An 18338-nucleotide genomic window follows, 5' to 3' on the forward strand; every position below is an offset into this window, starting at 1 on the left:
TAAGGTAACTTGCCTTTTTGATAGTTCCAAGATAAAACAAGCCATCTGACCATCTAGCTAGGACATCCTGACCCTCTTCAAATTTACATGCTGGCTTTTTGACTTTATGTCCATCCTGTAAAGACAGCTTGGTCAAGGATGTTGGGGTCTTTTGGTTTCGACGTAAAGGAGACCGCTTGTGGACCAGTGAATTACCTGCCCCTGTAGAGTCTCTGTTTAGGAAATAAATAACCATATATAAGACTGACTGAAAGGGAGGGGATATCTGTATGTGTATGGCTGATTCACTCTGTTGTGCTGTGGAGGCTAACACAACATTGTAAAGCAACCATACTCCAATAAAAATTAATAAAACGAAACAGAACAGGACTGATTTACTTATAGAGCTTATTTTATAACAATCATATATTTCATGTATTAATCAAATTTTTTTACTTACTGAAAACCTTACATTTAGGGAAAATATTAACAAATACCTCAAATCATAAAAACTCCAGAAACAAAGAAGCTTAAAATAAAATGATAGCAGTTGTCAATATTCATTCAATGAGGCCAGGATTCAGCAACCACTCCAAGGTAACATATTCAGGGCAGCTCTCATCAAAATGACAGCTGTAAGTTGAAGTGGGTAGGCCATGGTCATAAGCAAAGGATGCCGTGAATCTCATATCTAGGTTTAGATAAACTAAAAGAAGCTGCATGGTACAATTTCATAAGCACTTGATAAAGAATAAAAATGATTAGGCCAACAGATACACACTACTATAGGTAAAACAGATAAACAACAAGGACCTACTGTATAGCACAGGAAACAATATTCAATATCTTGTAATAAGCTATAATGGGAAAGAATCGGAAAAAGAATACATATATAGGGACTTCTCTGGCAGTACAGGGTTAAGACTCCACGCTCCCAATGCAGGGGTCACTGGTCAATCCCTGGTCAGGGAACTAAGACCCCGCACGCCATGTGAACAAAAAAAAGAATACATACATATACACATATATACGTATATGTATAACTGAATCGCTTTGCTGTACACATGAAACACTGCAAATCAACTGTACTTCAGCTTAAGAAAAGATTATGCCACATGTAGTTAAAACACACTAACCAGTGACTCTGGGTAGTTGGGTATATTCAACCCACTGGAAGGGTAGTCATGACCTACCTCCAGGGAATCACTACTGAATTAAGCCTTGTTTATTGACGGGAATGTGTCACAGTCCCTCAAATATGCAGAATGGAAGTTTAAAAAAAAAAAACTAAGAGCCACCAATTTCACAAATCATACTCAACTGAGAAGCCAATTATAAGATCAGTTACATTTTTTAAGCATAAGACCCCAAAATTACATTGTAACTTATATATCAGTTATTGTATAAACAGCATAGCATACCACCAACAGCTTTCTTAAAGAAAACAAAGCCGTATTTGTTTGGTTTCACTTTCCCAATTTAGATTTTTTTTACTAACTAAACATACAACAGTACGTAAAACTAGATAGACGATAATTCAAAAACAGTATAAAAGTTAAGTAAAAACAAAACAAATAGGGAAGAAAAAAAATGTTTCCAATTGGGAATACTTATTTTCATTACCTATAAGGATAAACAAATTCTGGGAAATTCTGTCATAAACTACAACATGAACAAACCTTAAAGACATTACGCTAAAGCAAAATCAGCCAGACAAAATGGACAAATACTGTATAATTCCACTTACATAAGGTTATAAGAGCAGTCAAATTGATAGAGACAGAGAGTAGAATGGGGATTACCAGTGGCTTGGAGGAGGGAAGAGAAACTCTACACACTTCTAAAGTGTACAGAGTTTCAGTTTGAAAGATACACTACATTTTAAAAATATACAAAGGAATATGGGCTTCCCTGGTGGCACAGAAATTGAGAATCCACCTTCCAATGCCCAGGACATAGGTTAGAGCCCTGGTCCGGGAAGATCCCAAATGCCACGAAGCAACTAAGCTCGTGCACCACAGCTGCTGAGCCTGTGCTCTGGAGCCCGTGAACCACAACTACTAAAGCCCGTGTGCCTAGAGCCCATGCTCCGCAACAAGAGAAGCCACCACAATGAGAAGCCCGCACACTGCAACGAAGAGTGGCCCCCACTCGCCAAAACTAGAGAGAGCCCAGGCACAGCGGCAAAGACCCAATGCAGCCAAAAATAAATAAATAAATAAATAAATAAAATTTATTAAAAAACTTAAAATTAAAAAAAATAAAAATATCCAAAAGAATAATGACTGATAGCATCCCATATCTGCTAAAAAAACATTAATCTATATAACCAAGAAGTTAAACAAACTCCAAGTAGGATAAATACAAAGAGATACACATCCAGACAAACCACAGTAAAAATGCTGAAAGACAGAGAAAATCTTGAAAGCAAGAAGAAAAATAATTCATCACATGCAAAGAAACCCCAGTAAGGTTAACTACTCATCAGAAACAATGAAGGCCAGAAGGCAGTGAAATGACATATTCAAAGCACTGAAAGAAAAAAACCTGTCAATCAAGAATCTTATATCCAGCAAAACTGTCTTTCAAAAATGAAGGTGAAATAAAGATACTCCCAGATAAACAAAACCTGAGAGAATTTGTTGCTAGCAGAGCTACCTTATAAGAAATAAAGGAGGTTCTTAAGGTTGAAATTAAGTAAACCAAGGTAGAAATTCAAATACACACACACACACACACACACACACACAAAACAAAGAACACTAGGAAAAGTAATAAGGTAATTATAAAAGACAGTATAAATGCATATTTCCTCTAAAGGAAACATATGGAAAAATATGTACATAACTATATTGTTAGGCCTATAACATACAAGAATGAAATATATTTGACAATAAGAGCACAGAGGTGTTGGTGGGAACAAAATTGTATTTAAGTAATGACACCAGATGGCAGCTCCAACCCATAGGAACAGATCTAGGAAACTAAAAATGGTAAGTAAATATAAGTGAAATGAGTGTGTCAAGAAAGTACCCACCATATACCAAAGCAAGTCACTGTTTCAAGTAAAAAATGGTGTTCCATGGAAAAGCTACTAGCTCAGCCAGCAACTCAAACAATGGCATTAATACTTTATATATATATATATTTCCTATTCTGTCACACATAACATTAAAAACCTGAACTCAAGATTAAGATTTAGTGAAAATAATTTCTACTGTTTCATCAAGAATGTTCTTGAATGAAATAGGGTTTTCTGCATGTGTGTGCACATGTGTGTTTTGTTTGTTTTACTGTGAGTGCTCAAAAATAAAGAATGCTAGCACAGTTTGATGCCTTGTTTCACGCTAAGGTACACAGCAGTCTGACCAAACACAGTGTTTACGCCATTGTACAAATGTCAACACAGTGGGAAAGCAAACAACATCTTAGTATTATCATGAAAATAGTTTAGACCTTGCAGACCACCTGAAAGGACCCATGGATCACATTTTAAGAGCCATGCTCTAAATAAAGGAATATATATTGTCATACATTATTGTCAGAGTCAGCTGTAAGGAAAAGGCACTTCAATACTATACTTACAAGGGTAAAAAGACTTAAAAGCCTGATAAGATGAGTCCTAGATAAGTAAAAATGGAGAATGAGTCACTACAATAAATTTTATCAGCACAAATGCTCAATGCCAGGCTGAGAACTTTCTCCAGACAGTGAAACAATACCTTCAAATCACAGTATGAAAATGACCCTGTGAGCAAGTAACTTTCTAGAAAGCTACAAATCCAGTGGTCACAGCAGCACTTTGCTTCCCTTAAGTTAAAAAAACTAACTGAAAGCCTGAGCAACCTAATTAATTATGGGTGAGAAATGACCTCAACAGAATGCCAGGGTGACTACAATGACCTACAGCCTTCCAATTCTAGAGTGGAAGATGTACAAAAATCAAAACTGCAAACATTCCCAAATAGTTTCATATGCTCTGCTATTGCTTCAACAAATTCCCTCCCTTTTTCACCTTTGATGGCAAGGTCTGTCCCCATCTTACTCTCCATTATATTACTCCCACTACACGAGGACAGGTATGTCCTTAGACCTTAAGAAATGAACCATTAAAAATTTTTTTTCCATCTCCTAGTGTTTCCACCTAGTGTTTCTGGTATATCGTGTATCAACGGTACCTAATCTAATAACACTTGCCCTTGATTCCTTATGACCCCCTCCCACTACCACCTCCTTATTGTTTCCCTTCCATTTACAGCCAAACCTCTGGGGAAAAGTTACTTGAGTGATTACTATGTGCTCAACCACACATTAAGCTTTCTGCATATTTATTCTTTCACAGATCATTTGTTAAGCCCCCATTATGAGCCATTTACTGTGCCAGCAGAACAGATATAATACTCAGAACAATGTTATGGAGACATTTTTCCAGATAACAATTTCACAGATCCCTTTTTACATATGAAAAAACTGTAACTCTAAGAAGACAGATTAAATAACTTGACCAAGGTTATAGAATTACAGACCAGAGCCAGCATTCAATAAATCTTTCTACTGGCACCTTCCCAGTAGCATTCAACTATTCTTAAAAACTTGCAAGGATCGAGGCGGGAAAAGAGGAGAACTAAAATTCCCTTGATTCCTTCTGCCCCTCCCACCACTTCCTATTATTTCTTCCCTCTCATTCACAGCCAAACCTTTGGGAGAAAGTTATACACATTTAACTGTCTCTGCTCTTACAGTCATTCCCATTTAGTCTGAAACCCACTGCAACAGACACCACCACTCTCCCACCCAAACATTCCACCAAAACCAGGGAATGTGTGTGTTACTCTTATTCACAGTTGTATCCTCAAAGCTCTATATAGGGCAGGGTACATAAAAGTCAGAAAGGTTATATGAAATTTATAAAGTTCAAATTCAATTCAAAAACATCTATATTTAAAGTAACATGTTTTCTAAAAATGAATCTATGCACAAATAATCTGTTTGCTCTGAGTAAACAAGAGACTCTAATTCACATTCTAAGGCAAATGCACACCAATCTTTTATCCATATAAACATGGAGAACATAAATCATGTATTATATAAAACTGCTTTAATAAACAGATATTCTGTAAAATTATTACCCTCTTTTAAAATTCCTCTGCCCCTAAATTAGACATTATGGTACTAATAAAGCTATTTCATGTGTGGATTGTAAAAAAATAAAAGAAAAAAAGAAAATTCCTCTGCCCAAAGAAATTTTAGAGAAAGCAAATAAAGGGTAAATGACTCAATGACCCATAATACCATAACTCAAACATAACTAGGATAAACAATGTACATCTTCCCCTCTAAGGAACTTCCCCCCATTTTTTAACATATTTCTTGGAGTATAATTGCTTTACAATGGTATGTTAGTTTCTGCTGTATAACAAAGTGAATCAGCTATACATATACATATATCCCGGTATCTCCTCCCTTTTGTGTCTCCCTCCCACCTTCCCATCCCACCCCTCTAGGTGGTCACAAAGCACTGAGCTGATCTCCCTGTACTATCCCCCCATTACTGTCACTGATTAGTTCCCTCCTCTCTAGAATGTATGCTTTACTAGAAGTTAAATTGATTTTTGGAATTTTAGAATTTATTATTTCCTCTCTGATTACAAAGGTAAACATGCAGCTGTTTAAATAAATAATAGAGAAATCAAAACTGAAAATTCCCCATGCTATTTCCTGAAAAGAAGTAATGATGAAAAGAAAACTGTTCATCTCCTGATTTTTCTTACATATAAAATCCATATGTAGATATAATTTACATATGTTTTAAAAGAAGTGGATTATTACATGTAGTGCTCTACAAGCTTTCTCACATAACAATGTATCTTAGCCTATGTAATGTCCATTTGTATAATAAAAGTATGTAAGATAATCTTTCCATCAGCTGTTAAGCTACTTTCCAACTATTACCCAACTAAGGAACATTGAGGATTTTCTAGTGTTTTACTATTACAGGCAATAATACAAAGTTCATCCTTTTACATTTTATTTTTAAAGTATTCCAAATACTATATAAGATAAATTCATAAAGAATAATTACTATATCAAAGAATATGCATTTTCCCTTTTATTGTAGAAAATTATAAATATATACAAAAGTAGACAAGTATAATGAACCATCAGATATTCACCATCCAGTTTCAATTATCATCTCATGATGAATACTGTTTCACTTAAACACCCCATTTCCTCCAAACCCATATTATGTATATATTTAATGTGATACATATTGTCAAATGAACCTCAAAAGTGGTACCAATAACACTCTGACACTGGACTTCCCTGGTGGCGCAGTGGTTAAGGATCCGCCTGCCAATGCAAGGGACACAGATTTGAGCCCTGGTCAGGGAATATCCCACATGCTGCGGAGCAACTAAGCCCGGGCGCCACAACTACTGAGCCTGAGCTCTAGAGCCCACGTGCCACAACTACTGAAACCCACACACCTAGAGCCCGTGCTCTGCAACAATACAGGCCACCACACGAGAAGTCTGCGCACCGCAACAAGAGTAGCCCTACTCACCACAACTAGAAAAAGCCCGGGTGCAGCAACAAAGACCCAACACAACCAAAGATAAAATTTAATTAATTAATTAATTAATTTTTAAAAACCAACGCTCTGACACTATCAGAATAGTACCTGATGGCCCACACCTTCACCAAAATGGAGTGAGCATTATCCTTTCGCTATCTGACAACACACACAAGTACAAATTTCCATCTACATTTCTATCATTGAGAAGCTTTTTTTCCCCATAAATTTGTTAACAATTTGTATGTCTTCTGGGAACTGCAGTTGATGATCTTTGCCTGTTTTTAAAAACTGAAATGTTAATCCTTTCCATAATGATTTTCAAGAGCATCTTACATACTTTGAACTTCATTATTATATAAGTTGGAAATATTTTTCCCAGTTCATATACTGTAAAATTTCCTTCATAAATAGACTTTTTGACTGGGAGAATAGTGCTTCTGGGTGCTCAGTTGACTCTGGTCTATGGCTACAAAGCTGTATCTCTCATCCTGCATCAAGGCTACGCTGCCTCTCATGTTTAAGTCAAACCTGAGAAATTTACACAGAAAACCGAAACAAATAAAGGAGCTGGCCCACCTGCCCTTTCCTTAAGCTCTGTACTCCCTACCTTTGCTGTTGGGTTATGAATGCTCTTCTCAACACCCATTAAATCTCCAGTCCGTACCTTTTCTTTTTACAGGATGTTAAGAGTGTCTAGAATACTCCTGCTTCTCCCAAATGGAGTTGATGCAAGCTAAATTTCACAGTATTGGGCAGATAATCTTTAGCATATAAATTCAATGAAATTCCAGTGAAAACCCCAGCAGAATTTTTTGAGGTCAAACACTTCAGAAAATTAATATGAAAAAGTAAAAGTCCTAGAATAACTAAGTCAACTTTTAAAAGGAAGAACAAAGAGGTGAAGACTTGCCCTACCAGATACTGTGACACATTCCAGAGAAAACTGTTCTGTACTGGTAAGAGACAATCTATAACACCAGTTGAACAAAACAGGTATTTCCAAAACAGATCTATTTATGGGTAATTGTTAATGATAAAAATGATACTACAAGTCTGTACATACAGGATGTATTATTTACTAAACAGTGTTGGAGAAAATGGCTCACTTAAAGGGAGAAACAGTTGTATTCCTAGTTCACAATACACAAAAAGGTGAACTCCACATGGACCAAAGACATAAAGGTAAAATGTAAAACTTGAAATCTAACTGGAAAATGTAGAATATTGTTTTGATCTTGGAAGTGGAGCATACATTCAAAAACATGGAAAGATTCTGCGAAAGTGTTGATAAAAACAGAAACAGAACAAAATATATAGCACAATTATTTATGCAAACTGAAAAAATGCATACATAACACCACCAAATATTTTATAAGGACACCTACATATACAGGATGCATATTAAATATATTCAAGTGGGTATGGTAAGACAATTGGTAAATGAGAGCAGGGATGTGACTAAGGATTGGGGAAACTGGACAAATCCTGACCACAGACTTGGGATGATGTATCACACTCATAACATATGATACAGGTAACTGAGCAGCAGGAGTCGAATCATATTTCAACAATACTCACTACTACTATTACTATTTGCTTTTGAAATTTGATGACACACACATACAGACTATTTCTATCTATAATGCTATTATTACTAGAGTAGCATTTTTTTTTTCATCACTACTACTGATATCCATCTTGAAGGAGACTGCCTGGACAAAAAAGTTTCTTCCCTTGAAATCAAGTGGAGTCCAAGGGTTTAAGCCACTTCTTCCTTCTTGTTTTACTACTCATACAGTAAATAAGACCCTGACTCAAGAACTTGAGAACTGGATACATAATTCAAACAGTATGGCTTTTTTTCTCCCCCAGCCATTCCCCAACTTATTCCCCCAGCTAACTAGGAAACTTTCTGATTGTTACTTGTGAGACCATGGACAGTTTATTTCATCTGTCTGAGAAAATCTGTGGAGACGACTACAAGGCTAATATTAAAATACATGAGGGGGCCAGACAGCCCGGGCGCTGAGGGAGCTGAGACCCCCTTGTTCCCGGGCACCGCATCTCTTGTCCAAGGGGGTCCTAGGGGTGCCAAGCAGGAGGGATCCAGGAGACACTGGGTGCCACCAGCACATCCTTCCAGCCATGAGCACCCAGCAGGATAAATCGCCCAACAAAGAAACATCCAAGACACCAGTCAGATTTTTCCCATAGTTCTCTACGGGTGTTGGTGCTCCAGCCGGGTGTCAGGCCTGAGCCTCTGAGGTGGGAGAGCCGAGTTCAGGACACTGAACCACCAGAGATCTCCTGGCCCCACGTAATATCAATCGGCGAGAGCTTTCCCAGAGATCTCCGTCTCAACGCTAAGACCCAGCTCCACTCAATGATCAACAAGCACCAGTGCTGGACACCCTGTGCCAAACAACTAGCAAGACAGGAACATAACCTCATTCATTAGGAGAGAGGCTGCCTAAAATCATACTAAGTTCACAGACACCCCAAAACACACCACCGGAAGCAGTCCTGCCCACCAGAAAGACAACATCCAGCCTCATCCACCAGAACACAGGCACCAGTCCCCTCCACCAGGAAACCTACACAAACCACTGAACCAACCGTACCCACTGGGGGCAGACACCAAAAACAATGAGAACTACAAACCTGTAGCCAGAGAAAAGGTGACCCCAAACACACTAAGTTAAGCAAAATAAGAAGACAGAGAAATACGCAGCAGATGAAGGAGCAAGATAAAAACCCGCCAGACCAAATAAATGAAGAGGAAATAGGCAGGCTACCTGAAAAAGCATTCAGAGTAATGACAGTAAAGATGATCCAAAATCTTGCAAGTAGAATAGGGAAAATACAAGAAACATTTAACAAGGACCTTAAAAAATTAAAGAGCAAACAAACAATGATGAACAACATGATAAATGAAATTAAAAATTCTCTGGAAAGAATCAACAGCAGAATAACTGAGGCAGGAGAACGAATAAGTGACCTGGAAGATAAAATAGTGAAAATAACTACTACAGAGAAGAAGAAAGAAGAAAGAATGAAAAAAATTGAGGACAGTCTCAGAGACCTCTGGGACAACATTAAATGCACCAACATTCGAATTATAGGGGTCCCAGAAGAAGAGAAAAACAAAGAGACTGAGAAAATATTTGAAGAGATTATAGTTGCAAACTTCCCTAATATGGGAAAGGAATAAATCCAAGAAGAAACACGTCAAGACACATATGAATCAAACTATCAAAAATTAAATACAAAGAAAAAATATTAAAAACAGAAAGGGAAAAAGCAACAAATAACATACTATGGAATCCCCATAAGGTTAACAGCTGATCTTTCAGCAGAAACTCTGCAAGCCAGAAGGGAGTGGCAGGACATATTTAAAGTGATGACACGGAAAAACCTACAACCAAGATTACTCTACCCAGCAAGGATCTCACTCAGATTCAATGGAGAAATTAAAAACTTTACAGACAAGCAAAAGCTAAGAGAATTCAGCACCACCAAACCAGCTTTACAACAAACGCTAAAGGAACTTCTCTAGGCAGGAAACACAAGAGAAGGAAAAGACCTACAATAACAAACCCAAAACAATTAAGAAAATGGTCACAGGAACATACATCTAGATAATTACCTTAAATGTAAACTGATTAAATGTTCCAACTAAAAGACACAGACTGGCTGAATGGATACAAAAACAAGCCCTGTATATATGCTGTCTACAAGAGACCCACTTCAGACCTAGGGACACGTATAGACTGACAGTGAGGGGATGGAAAAAGATATTCCATGCAAATGGGAATCAAAAGAAAGCTGGAGTAGCAACTCTCATATCAGACAAAATAGACTTTAAAATAAAGACTATTACAAGAGACAAAGAAAGACACTACATAATGATCAAGGGATCAATCCAAGAAGAAGATATAACAATTGTAAATATTTATGCACCCAACATAGGAGCACCTCAATACATAAGGCAAATGTTAACAGCCACAAAAGGGGAAATCGACAGTAACACAATCATAGGGGGGACTTTAACACCCCACTTTCACCAATAGACAGATCATCCAAAATGAAAATAAATAAGGAAACACAAGCTTTAAATGATACATTAAACAAGGTGGACTTAATTGATATTTTTCGGACATTCCATCCAAAACAACAGAATACACTTTCTTCTCAAGTGCTCATGGAACATTCTCCAGGATAGATCATATCTTGGGTCACAAATCAAGCCTTGGTAAATTTAAGAAAACTGAAATCGTATCATGTATCTTTTCCAACCACAGCACTATGAGACTAGATATCAATTACAGGAAAAAAAATCTGTAAAAAATACAAATACATGGAGGCTAAACACTACATTACTTAATAACCAAGAGATCACTATAGAAATTGAAGAGGAAATCAAAAAATACCTAGAAACAAATTACAATGAAAACACAATGACTCAAAATTATGGGATGCAGCAAAGCAGTTCTAAGAGGGAAGTTCATAGCAATACATTCCTACCTCAAGAAACAAGAAACATCTCAAATAAACTACCTAACCTTACACCTAAAGCAATTAGAGAAAGAAGAATAAAAAACCCCCAAAGTTACCAGAAGGAAACAAATCATAAAGATCAGATCAGAAATAAATGAAAAAGAAATGAAGGGAACAATAGCAAAGATCAATAAAACTAGAAGCTGGTTCTTTGAGAAGATAAAATTGATAAAGCATTAACCAGACTATAAAGGAAAAAAGGGAGAAGACTCAAATCAATAAAATTAGAAATGAAAAAGGAGAAGTAACAACTGACACTGCAGAAATACAAAGGATCATGAGAGATTACTACAAGCAATTTTATGCCAAAAACATGGACAACCTGAAAGAAGTGGACAAATTCTTAGAAAAGCACAACCTTCCGAGACTGAACCAGAAGAAATAGAAAATATAAACAGACCAATCACAAGCACTGAAATTGAAACTGTGATTAAAAATATTCCATCAAACAAAAGCCCAGGACCAGATGGCTTCACAGGCGAATTCTGTCAAACATTTAGAGAAGAGCTACCACCTATCCTTCTCAAACTCTTCCAAAATATAGCAGAGGAAGGAACACTCCCAAACTCATTCCATGAGGCCACCATCACCCTGATACCTCAACCGGACAAAGATGTCACAAAGAAAGAAAACTACAAGCCAATATCACTGATGAACACAGATGCAAAAATCCTCAACAAAATACTAGCAAACAGAATCCAACAGCACATTAAAAGGATCATACACCATGATCAAGTGGGGTTTATCCCAGGAATGCAAGCATTCTCCAATATATGCAAATCAATCAATGTGATATACCATATTAACAAACTGAAGAATAAAAACCAAATGATCAACTCAATAGATGCAGAAAAAGCTTTCGACAAAATTCAACACCTATTTATGATAAAAACCCTCCAGAAAGTAGGCATAGAGGGAACTTACCTCAGCATAATAAAGGTCATATATGACGAACCCACATCCAACATCGTTCTCAATGGTGAAAAACTGAAACCATTTCCACTAAGATCAGGAACAAGACAAGGTAGCCCACTCTCACCACTATTATTCAACATAGTTTTGGAAGTTTTAGCCACAGCAATCAAAGAAAAAGAAATAAAAAGAATCCAAATAGTAAAACAAGAAGTAAAGCTGTCACTGTTTACACATGACATGATACTATACATAAAGAATCCTAAAGACACTACCAGAAAACTAGAGCTAATCACTGACTTTGGTAAAGTAGCAGGATACAAAATTAATGCACAGAAATCTCTGGCATTCCTATACGCTAATGATGAAATATCTGAAAGAGAAATTAAGGAAACACTCCCATTTACCAGTGCAATAAAAAGAATAAAACACCTAGGAATAAACCTACGTAAGGAGACAAAAGATCTGTACGCAGAAAACTATAAGACACTGATAAAAGAAATTAAAGATGATACAAACAGATGGAGAGATATACCATGTTCCTGGATTGGAAGAATCAACATCGTGAAAATGACTACACTACCCAAAGCAATCTACAGATTCAATGCAATCACTATCAAACTACCAATGAAATTTTTCACAGAACTAGAACAGAAAAATTCACAATGTGTATGGAAACACAAAATACCCTGAACAGCCAGAGCAATCTTGAGGGAGAAAAACGGAGCTGGAGGAATCAGGCTCCCGGACTTCAGACTACACTACAAAGTTACAGTAATCAAGACACTATGGTACTGGCACAAAAGCAGAAATATAGATCAATGGAACAGGATAGAAAATCCAGAGATAAAACCATGCACATGTGGTCACCTTACCTTTGATAAAGGAGGCAAGAATATACAATGGAGAAAAGATAGCCTCTTCAATAAGTGGTGCTGGGAAACCTGGACAGCTACATGTAAAAGGATGAAATTAGAACACTCCCTAACACCATACACAAAAATAAAATCAAAATGTGTTAAAGACCTAAATGTAAGGCCAGACACTATCTAACTCTTAGAGGAGAACATAGGCAGAACACTCTATGACATAAATCACAACAAGATCCTTTTTGACCCACCTCCTAGAGAAATGGAAATAATAACAAAAATAAACAAATGGGACCTAATGAAACTTAAAAGCCTTTGCACAGCAAAGGAAACCATAACAAGACAAAAAGACAACCCTCATAATGGGAGAAAGTATTTGCAAATGAAGCAACCGTCAAAGGATTAATCTCCAAAATATACAAGCAGGTCATACAGCTCAATATCCAAAAAACAAACAACCCAATCCAAAAATGGGCACAAGGCCTAAAGAGACATTTCTTCAAAGAAAATATACAGATTGCCAACAAACGCAAATCAAAACTACAATGAGGTATCACCCCACACCAGTCAGAATGGCCATCATCAACAAATCTACAAACAGTAAATGCTGGAGAGGGTGTGGAGAAAAGGGAACCCTCTTGCACTGTTGGTGTGAATGTAAATTGATACAGCCAATATGGAGACCAGTATGGAGGTTCCTCAAAAAACTACAAATAGAACTACCATATGACCCAGCAATCCCACTACTGGGCATATACCCTGAGAAAACCATCATTCAAAAAGAGTCATGTGCCACAATGTTCACTGCAGCTCTATTTACAACAGCCAGGACATGGAAGCAACCTAAGTGTCCATGGACAGATGAATGGATAAAGAAGATGTGGCACATATATACAATGGAATATTACTCAGCCATAAAAATAAATGAAGTTGAGTTATTTGTAGTGAGGTGGATGGACCTAGAGTCTGTCATACAGAGTGAAGTAATCAGAAAGAGAAAAATGAATACCGTATGCTAACACATATATATGGAATCTTAAAAAAAAAAAAACAATGGTTCTGAAGAACCTAGGGGCAGGACAGAAATTACGACATAGATATAGAGAATGGACTTGAGGACATGGGGAGGGGGAAGGGTAAGCTGAGACAAAGTGAGAGACTGGCACTGACATATATATACTACCCACGCCCACTGCATTGCAAGCACGGAGTCTCAACCACTGGACCACCAGGGAAGTCCCAGAATACAGCCTTATTATAAACAACTAACTCATACACTTTCGTCTCCTAAGCTGCTAATAACTAAAAATTGGTATCTCAGAACAAATATACTTTTTAATTAACCAGATCATTTAAGCAACCAAAACAGGTCATTCCCCCAAAAACCATTTTGAAGAAAAGGCCAAATGAAAGTTAAGGAAAACATAATGATTTTATTTAAACTATACAGCTGTGGACGTTCAACAAGTATTTACTGAATACCTGCTATGTGCCAGGTACTATGCTAGGTGGCAAGAGAAACAAATATGAAAGAATATGTGACATAAAACCAAGGAACCACAGCCTAAGTGGAGAAACAAAAGGCCACACAAAAACTATGTAACAATTCCTATAATGAATACACTCAAAAAGAATTTCTAATCTATCCAGAAGCAAGAAAAAAGGTCAGTCAAGGCTTCATCAACACTCAGCTAATTAACCTGAAAGATGAGTAGTAGTTTCCCAGATGAACTTTATAGAGGGCTTTGTAAGCCTAGGGAACATATGCAAAGGCTCAGAGTCCCAAGACAACACACACTTTTCTAGGAACAAAACTTCAGAATTGTTACAGCTAAAATTATAACAGAGAGAAAGTGGCAAAATAACATTGGCCAAATGAAAAAGACCCAAGTTAAATTAAATATCTTGCCTCTCTACTTCACTGCTATATATCCCCTGTACCTAGCACATAAATAGGTTCTCAATACTGGCTGAATGAATGAACATACAAATAAATTAATGCTATTAAAGGAGAGAAAAGATGGGAACCATAATAATTCTGTGAAAATCTATGAAAAAGGAAAGAATAACATGAATTAGGGCCATGAAGAAATTGGAGGAAAAAAAAGCCCTGTGTAGTAGGGCTTTGAGTAACTTAGTTTATATACTTTAGGCTTTCCAAGGTTTTTATTTTAATCATAGCATGACTCATATTAAGAAATGATTTTAAAAGTGGACTGGACAGGTACTAAGAATTATCTTGATGTGGTATTAAAAGCAAAGGAGAAATTCAGAATAACTCCCAGGTTTTCAACTTGGGGAACTGGGAGGACAGTATGAGGGAAATTAGGAGGAAAACAGTAGCAACATTAAATTATCTACGTTTTGTCAAAGAACGGATGTCTATTAAATAAAATATTTATAAACACTGACCATATACTGAGACACAAAACAAGCCTCAATAAATTTCAAGCTATAAAATCATATGCGGACCTCCCTGGTGGCAACCTCGTTAAGAATCCACACTCCAATAAGGGGACACGTGTTCAAGCCCTAGTCCAGGAAGATCCCACATGTGGCGGAGCAACTAAGCCCGTGTGCCACAACTATTGAGCCTGTGCTCTAGAGCCCATGTGCCACAACTACTGAAGCCCGCATACCTAGAGTCTGTGCTCCGCAACAAAAGAAGCCACCGCAATGAGAAACCCATGCACCACAACGAAGAGTAGCTCCCACTCGCCACAACTAGAGAAAGCCCGCGCACAGCAACAAAGACCCAACGCAGCTAAAAATAAAAACAAAAAAATTAAATCTTTAAAGAAAAAGAAAAATCACATGGCCTATGTTCTCTGACTGCAACAGTATAAAGCTAAAAAGCAATAAGAAATATAAATTAAAAGTTTAAATATCTAGACGTATACTTCTAAAATAACCCATGGGCCAAAGAAGCAATCATAATAGAAATTACCAAGCATTTTTAATTTAACAATTATAGTAACACCATATATTACAACTTTTAGGATGCAGCTAATGCAGTACTTAGATAAGTCTTAAAATATCTGTCTTAGAAAAGAATAAATTAAGTCTTCTTTTGTGGCTTAACATATAATGTATCTTGAACGTTCCATGTACACTTGAAACACATGATGGAATAGAAGAAAGTATATTCTGTTCCTTTTGGATGGAATGTTCGTATATATCTGTGAAAGTCCACCTGGATCATTTAAAGCCAATGTTTCCTTTTTGATTTTCTGTCTGGATGATCTATCCATTGATGAAAATGGAGTATTAAAGTCCCTATTATTATGGTACTGCTGTGTATTTCTCCCTTTAGGTTTGTTAACATTTGCTTGAAATATTCAGGTGCTCCTATTTGGGAGCATAAATATTTACAAATATTAAAACCTCTTGTTGTATTGACCCCTTTACCATTATGTAATGCCCTTCTGCATCTCTTATTACGGTCTTTTCCCACTGTGATGGTATGAAACTAGAAATGAATTATAAGAAAAAAACTGGAAAATTCACAAATATGGAGATTAAACAACATACTACTGAACAACCAATAATAATTCAAAGAAAAATCAAAAGATAACAAAAAATATCTTGAGACAAATGAAAGTGAAAATACAACATACCAAAACTTATGAGATGCAGCAAAAGCAGTTCTAAGAGGGAAGTTCACAGTAATACAGGCCTATGTCAGGAAACCAGAAAAATCTCTAATAAACAACCTAACTTTACAGCTCAAGGAACTAGAAAAACAAGAACAAAGGCCAGAGTTAGCACAAAGAAGAAAATAACAAAGACTGGAGCAGAAATAAATAAAATATAGACTAAAAAGCCAATAAATAAGATCAATGAAACTAAGAGCTCATTCTTTGAAAAGATAAGCAAAATAGACAAACCTTTAGCTACAGTCACCAAGAAAAAGAGAGAACTCAAATCAGTAAAATAAGAAGTATAAGAGGAGATGTTATAACTGATACCACAGAAATACAAAGAATCATAAGAGACTACTATGAACAACTGTACATCAACAAGATGGACAACCTAGAAGAAATGAGTGAATTCCTAGAAACACACAATCTACCAAGACTGAATCATGAAGAAACAGAAAATCTGAACAGACCGATTACCAGTAAGAAGATTGAATCAGTAATTTTAAAATAAACTAACAAACGAAAAGTCCAGGACCAGATGGCTTCTGAACATTCAAAGAATTAATACCAATCCACCTCAAACTCTTTCAAAAAATAGAAGATGAGGGAACACTTCCAAATTCATTTTATGAGACCAGCATTACCCTGATACCAAAACCAGTCAAAGATGTCACAAGAGGGCTTCCCTGGTGGCGCAGTGGTTGAGAGTCCGCCTGCCAATGCAAGGGACACGGGTTCGTGTCCCAGTCCGGGAAGATCCCACATGCCGCGGAGCGGCTGGGCCCGTGAGCCATGGCCGCTGAGCCTGCGCGTCTGGAGCCTGTGCTCCGCAACGGGAGAGGCCACAGCAGTGAGAGGCCCACATACCACAAAAAAAAAAAAAAAAAAAAAAAATGTCACAAGAAAATTACAGACCAATATCCCTGATTAACACAGATGCAAAAAATCCTCAACAAAATATTACCAAGCTGAATTCAACAATATATTAAAAAGATCACACACAATATATTAAAATGATCAAGTGGGATCATTCAGAGATGCAAGGATGGTGTAACATCCACAAATCAGTCAATGTGATACACATTAACAAAATGAAGAATAAAAACCATATGATCACCTCAATAGATGCAGAAAAAGCATTTGACAAAATTCAAAATCAATTTACGATAAAAACTCTCAACAAAGTGGATGTAGAGGGAATGTACCTCAACATATTAAAGGCCATATATGACAAGCCCACAGCTAACATCACACTCAGTGCTGTTCCTCTAAGATAAAGAACAAGACAAGGATACTCACCCTTGCAACTTTTATTCAACACACTATTAGAAGTCCTAGCCTGAGCAATTAGTCAAGAAAATGAAATACAAAGAAGGCATACATGGTCAAAACACATGAAAAGATGCTCAACATCACTAATTATTAGAGAAATGCAAATCAAAACTATAATGAGGTATCACCTCACACTGATCAGAAGGGCCATCATCAAAAACTCTACAAACAGTAAATGGTAGAGGGGTGTGGAGAAAAGGGAACCCTCCTACACCGTTGGTGGGAATGTAAATTAGTACAGCCTCTATGGAGAACAGCACAGAGGTTCCTCAAAAAAACTAAAAATAGAGTTACCATATGACCCAGCAATCCCACTCCTGAGCATATACCCAGAGAAAACCATGATCCGAAAAGATACATGCACCCCAATGTTCACTGCAGCACTATTTATTGGGTTGGTCAAAAAGTTCATTCAGTATTTTCTATAAGATGGCTATAGTAGCACTTAGCTGTCTTTAACTTCATTTGAAA

General features: G+C 36.8%; 1 protein-coding gene across 1 annotated transcript in view; it reads right to left on the minus strand.

The window, feature by feature from the left end:
- Positions 1-18338, minus strand: part of MTF2 (metal response element binding transcription factor 2) — an 85886-nt gene that overhangs the window by 26848 nt on the left and 40700 nt on the right. The window contains exon 2 of the mRNA XM_082648454.1: positions 14-212. Within this exon, the coding sequence (XP_082504580.1) occupies positions 14-212 (199 nt within the window). The remainder of the gene's footprint in view (positions 1-13; positions 213-18338) is intronic.

The sequence above is a fragment of the Grampus griseus genome, assembly GCF_964374135.1.
Source record: "Grampus griseus genome assembly, chromosome: 1".
Classification (NCBI taxonomy): Eukaryota; Metazoa; Chordata; class Mammalia; order Artiodactyla; family Delphinidae; genus Grampus; species Grampus griseus.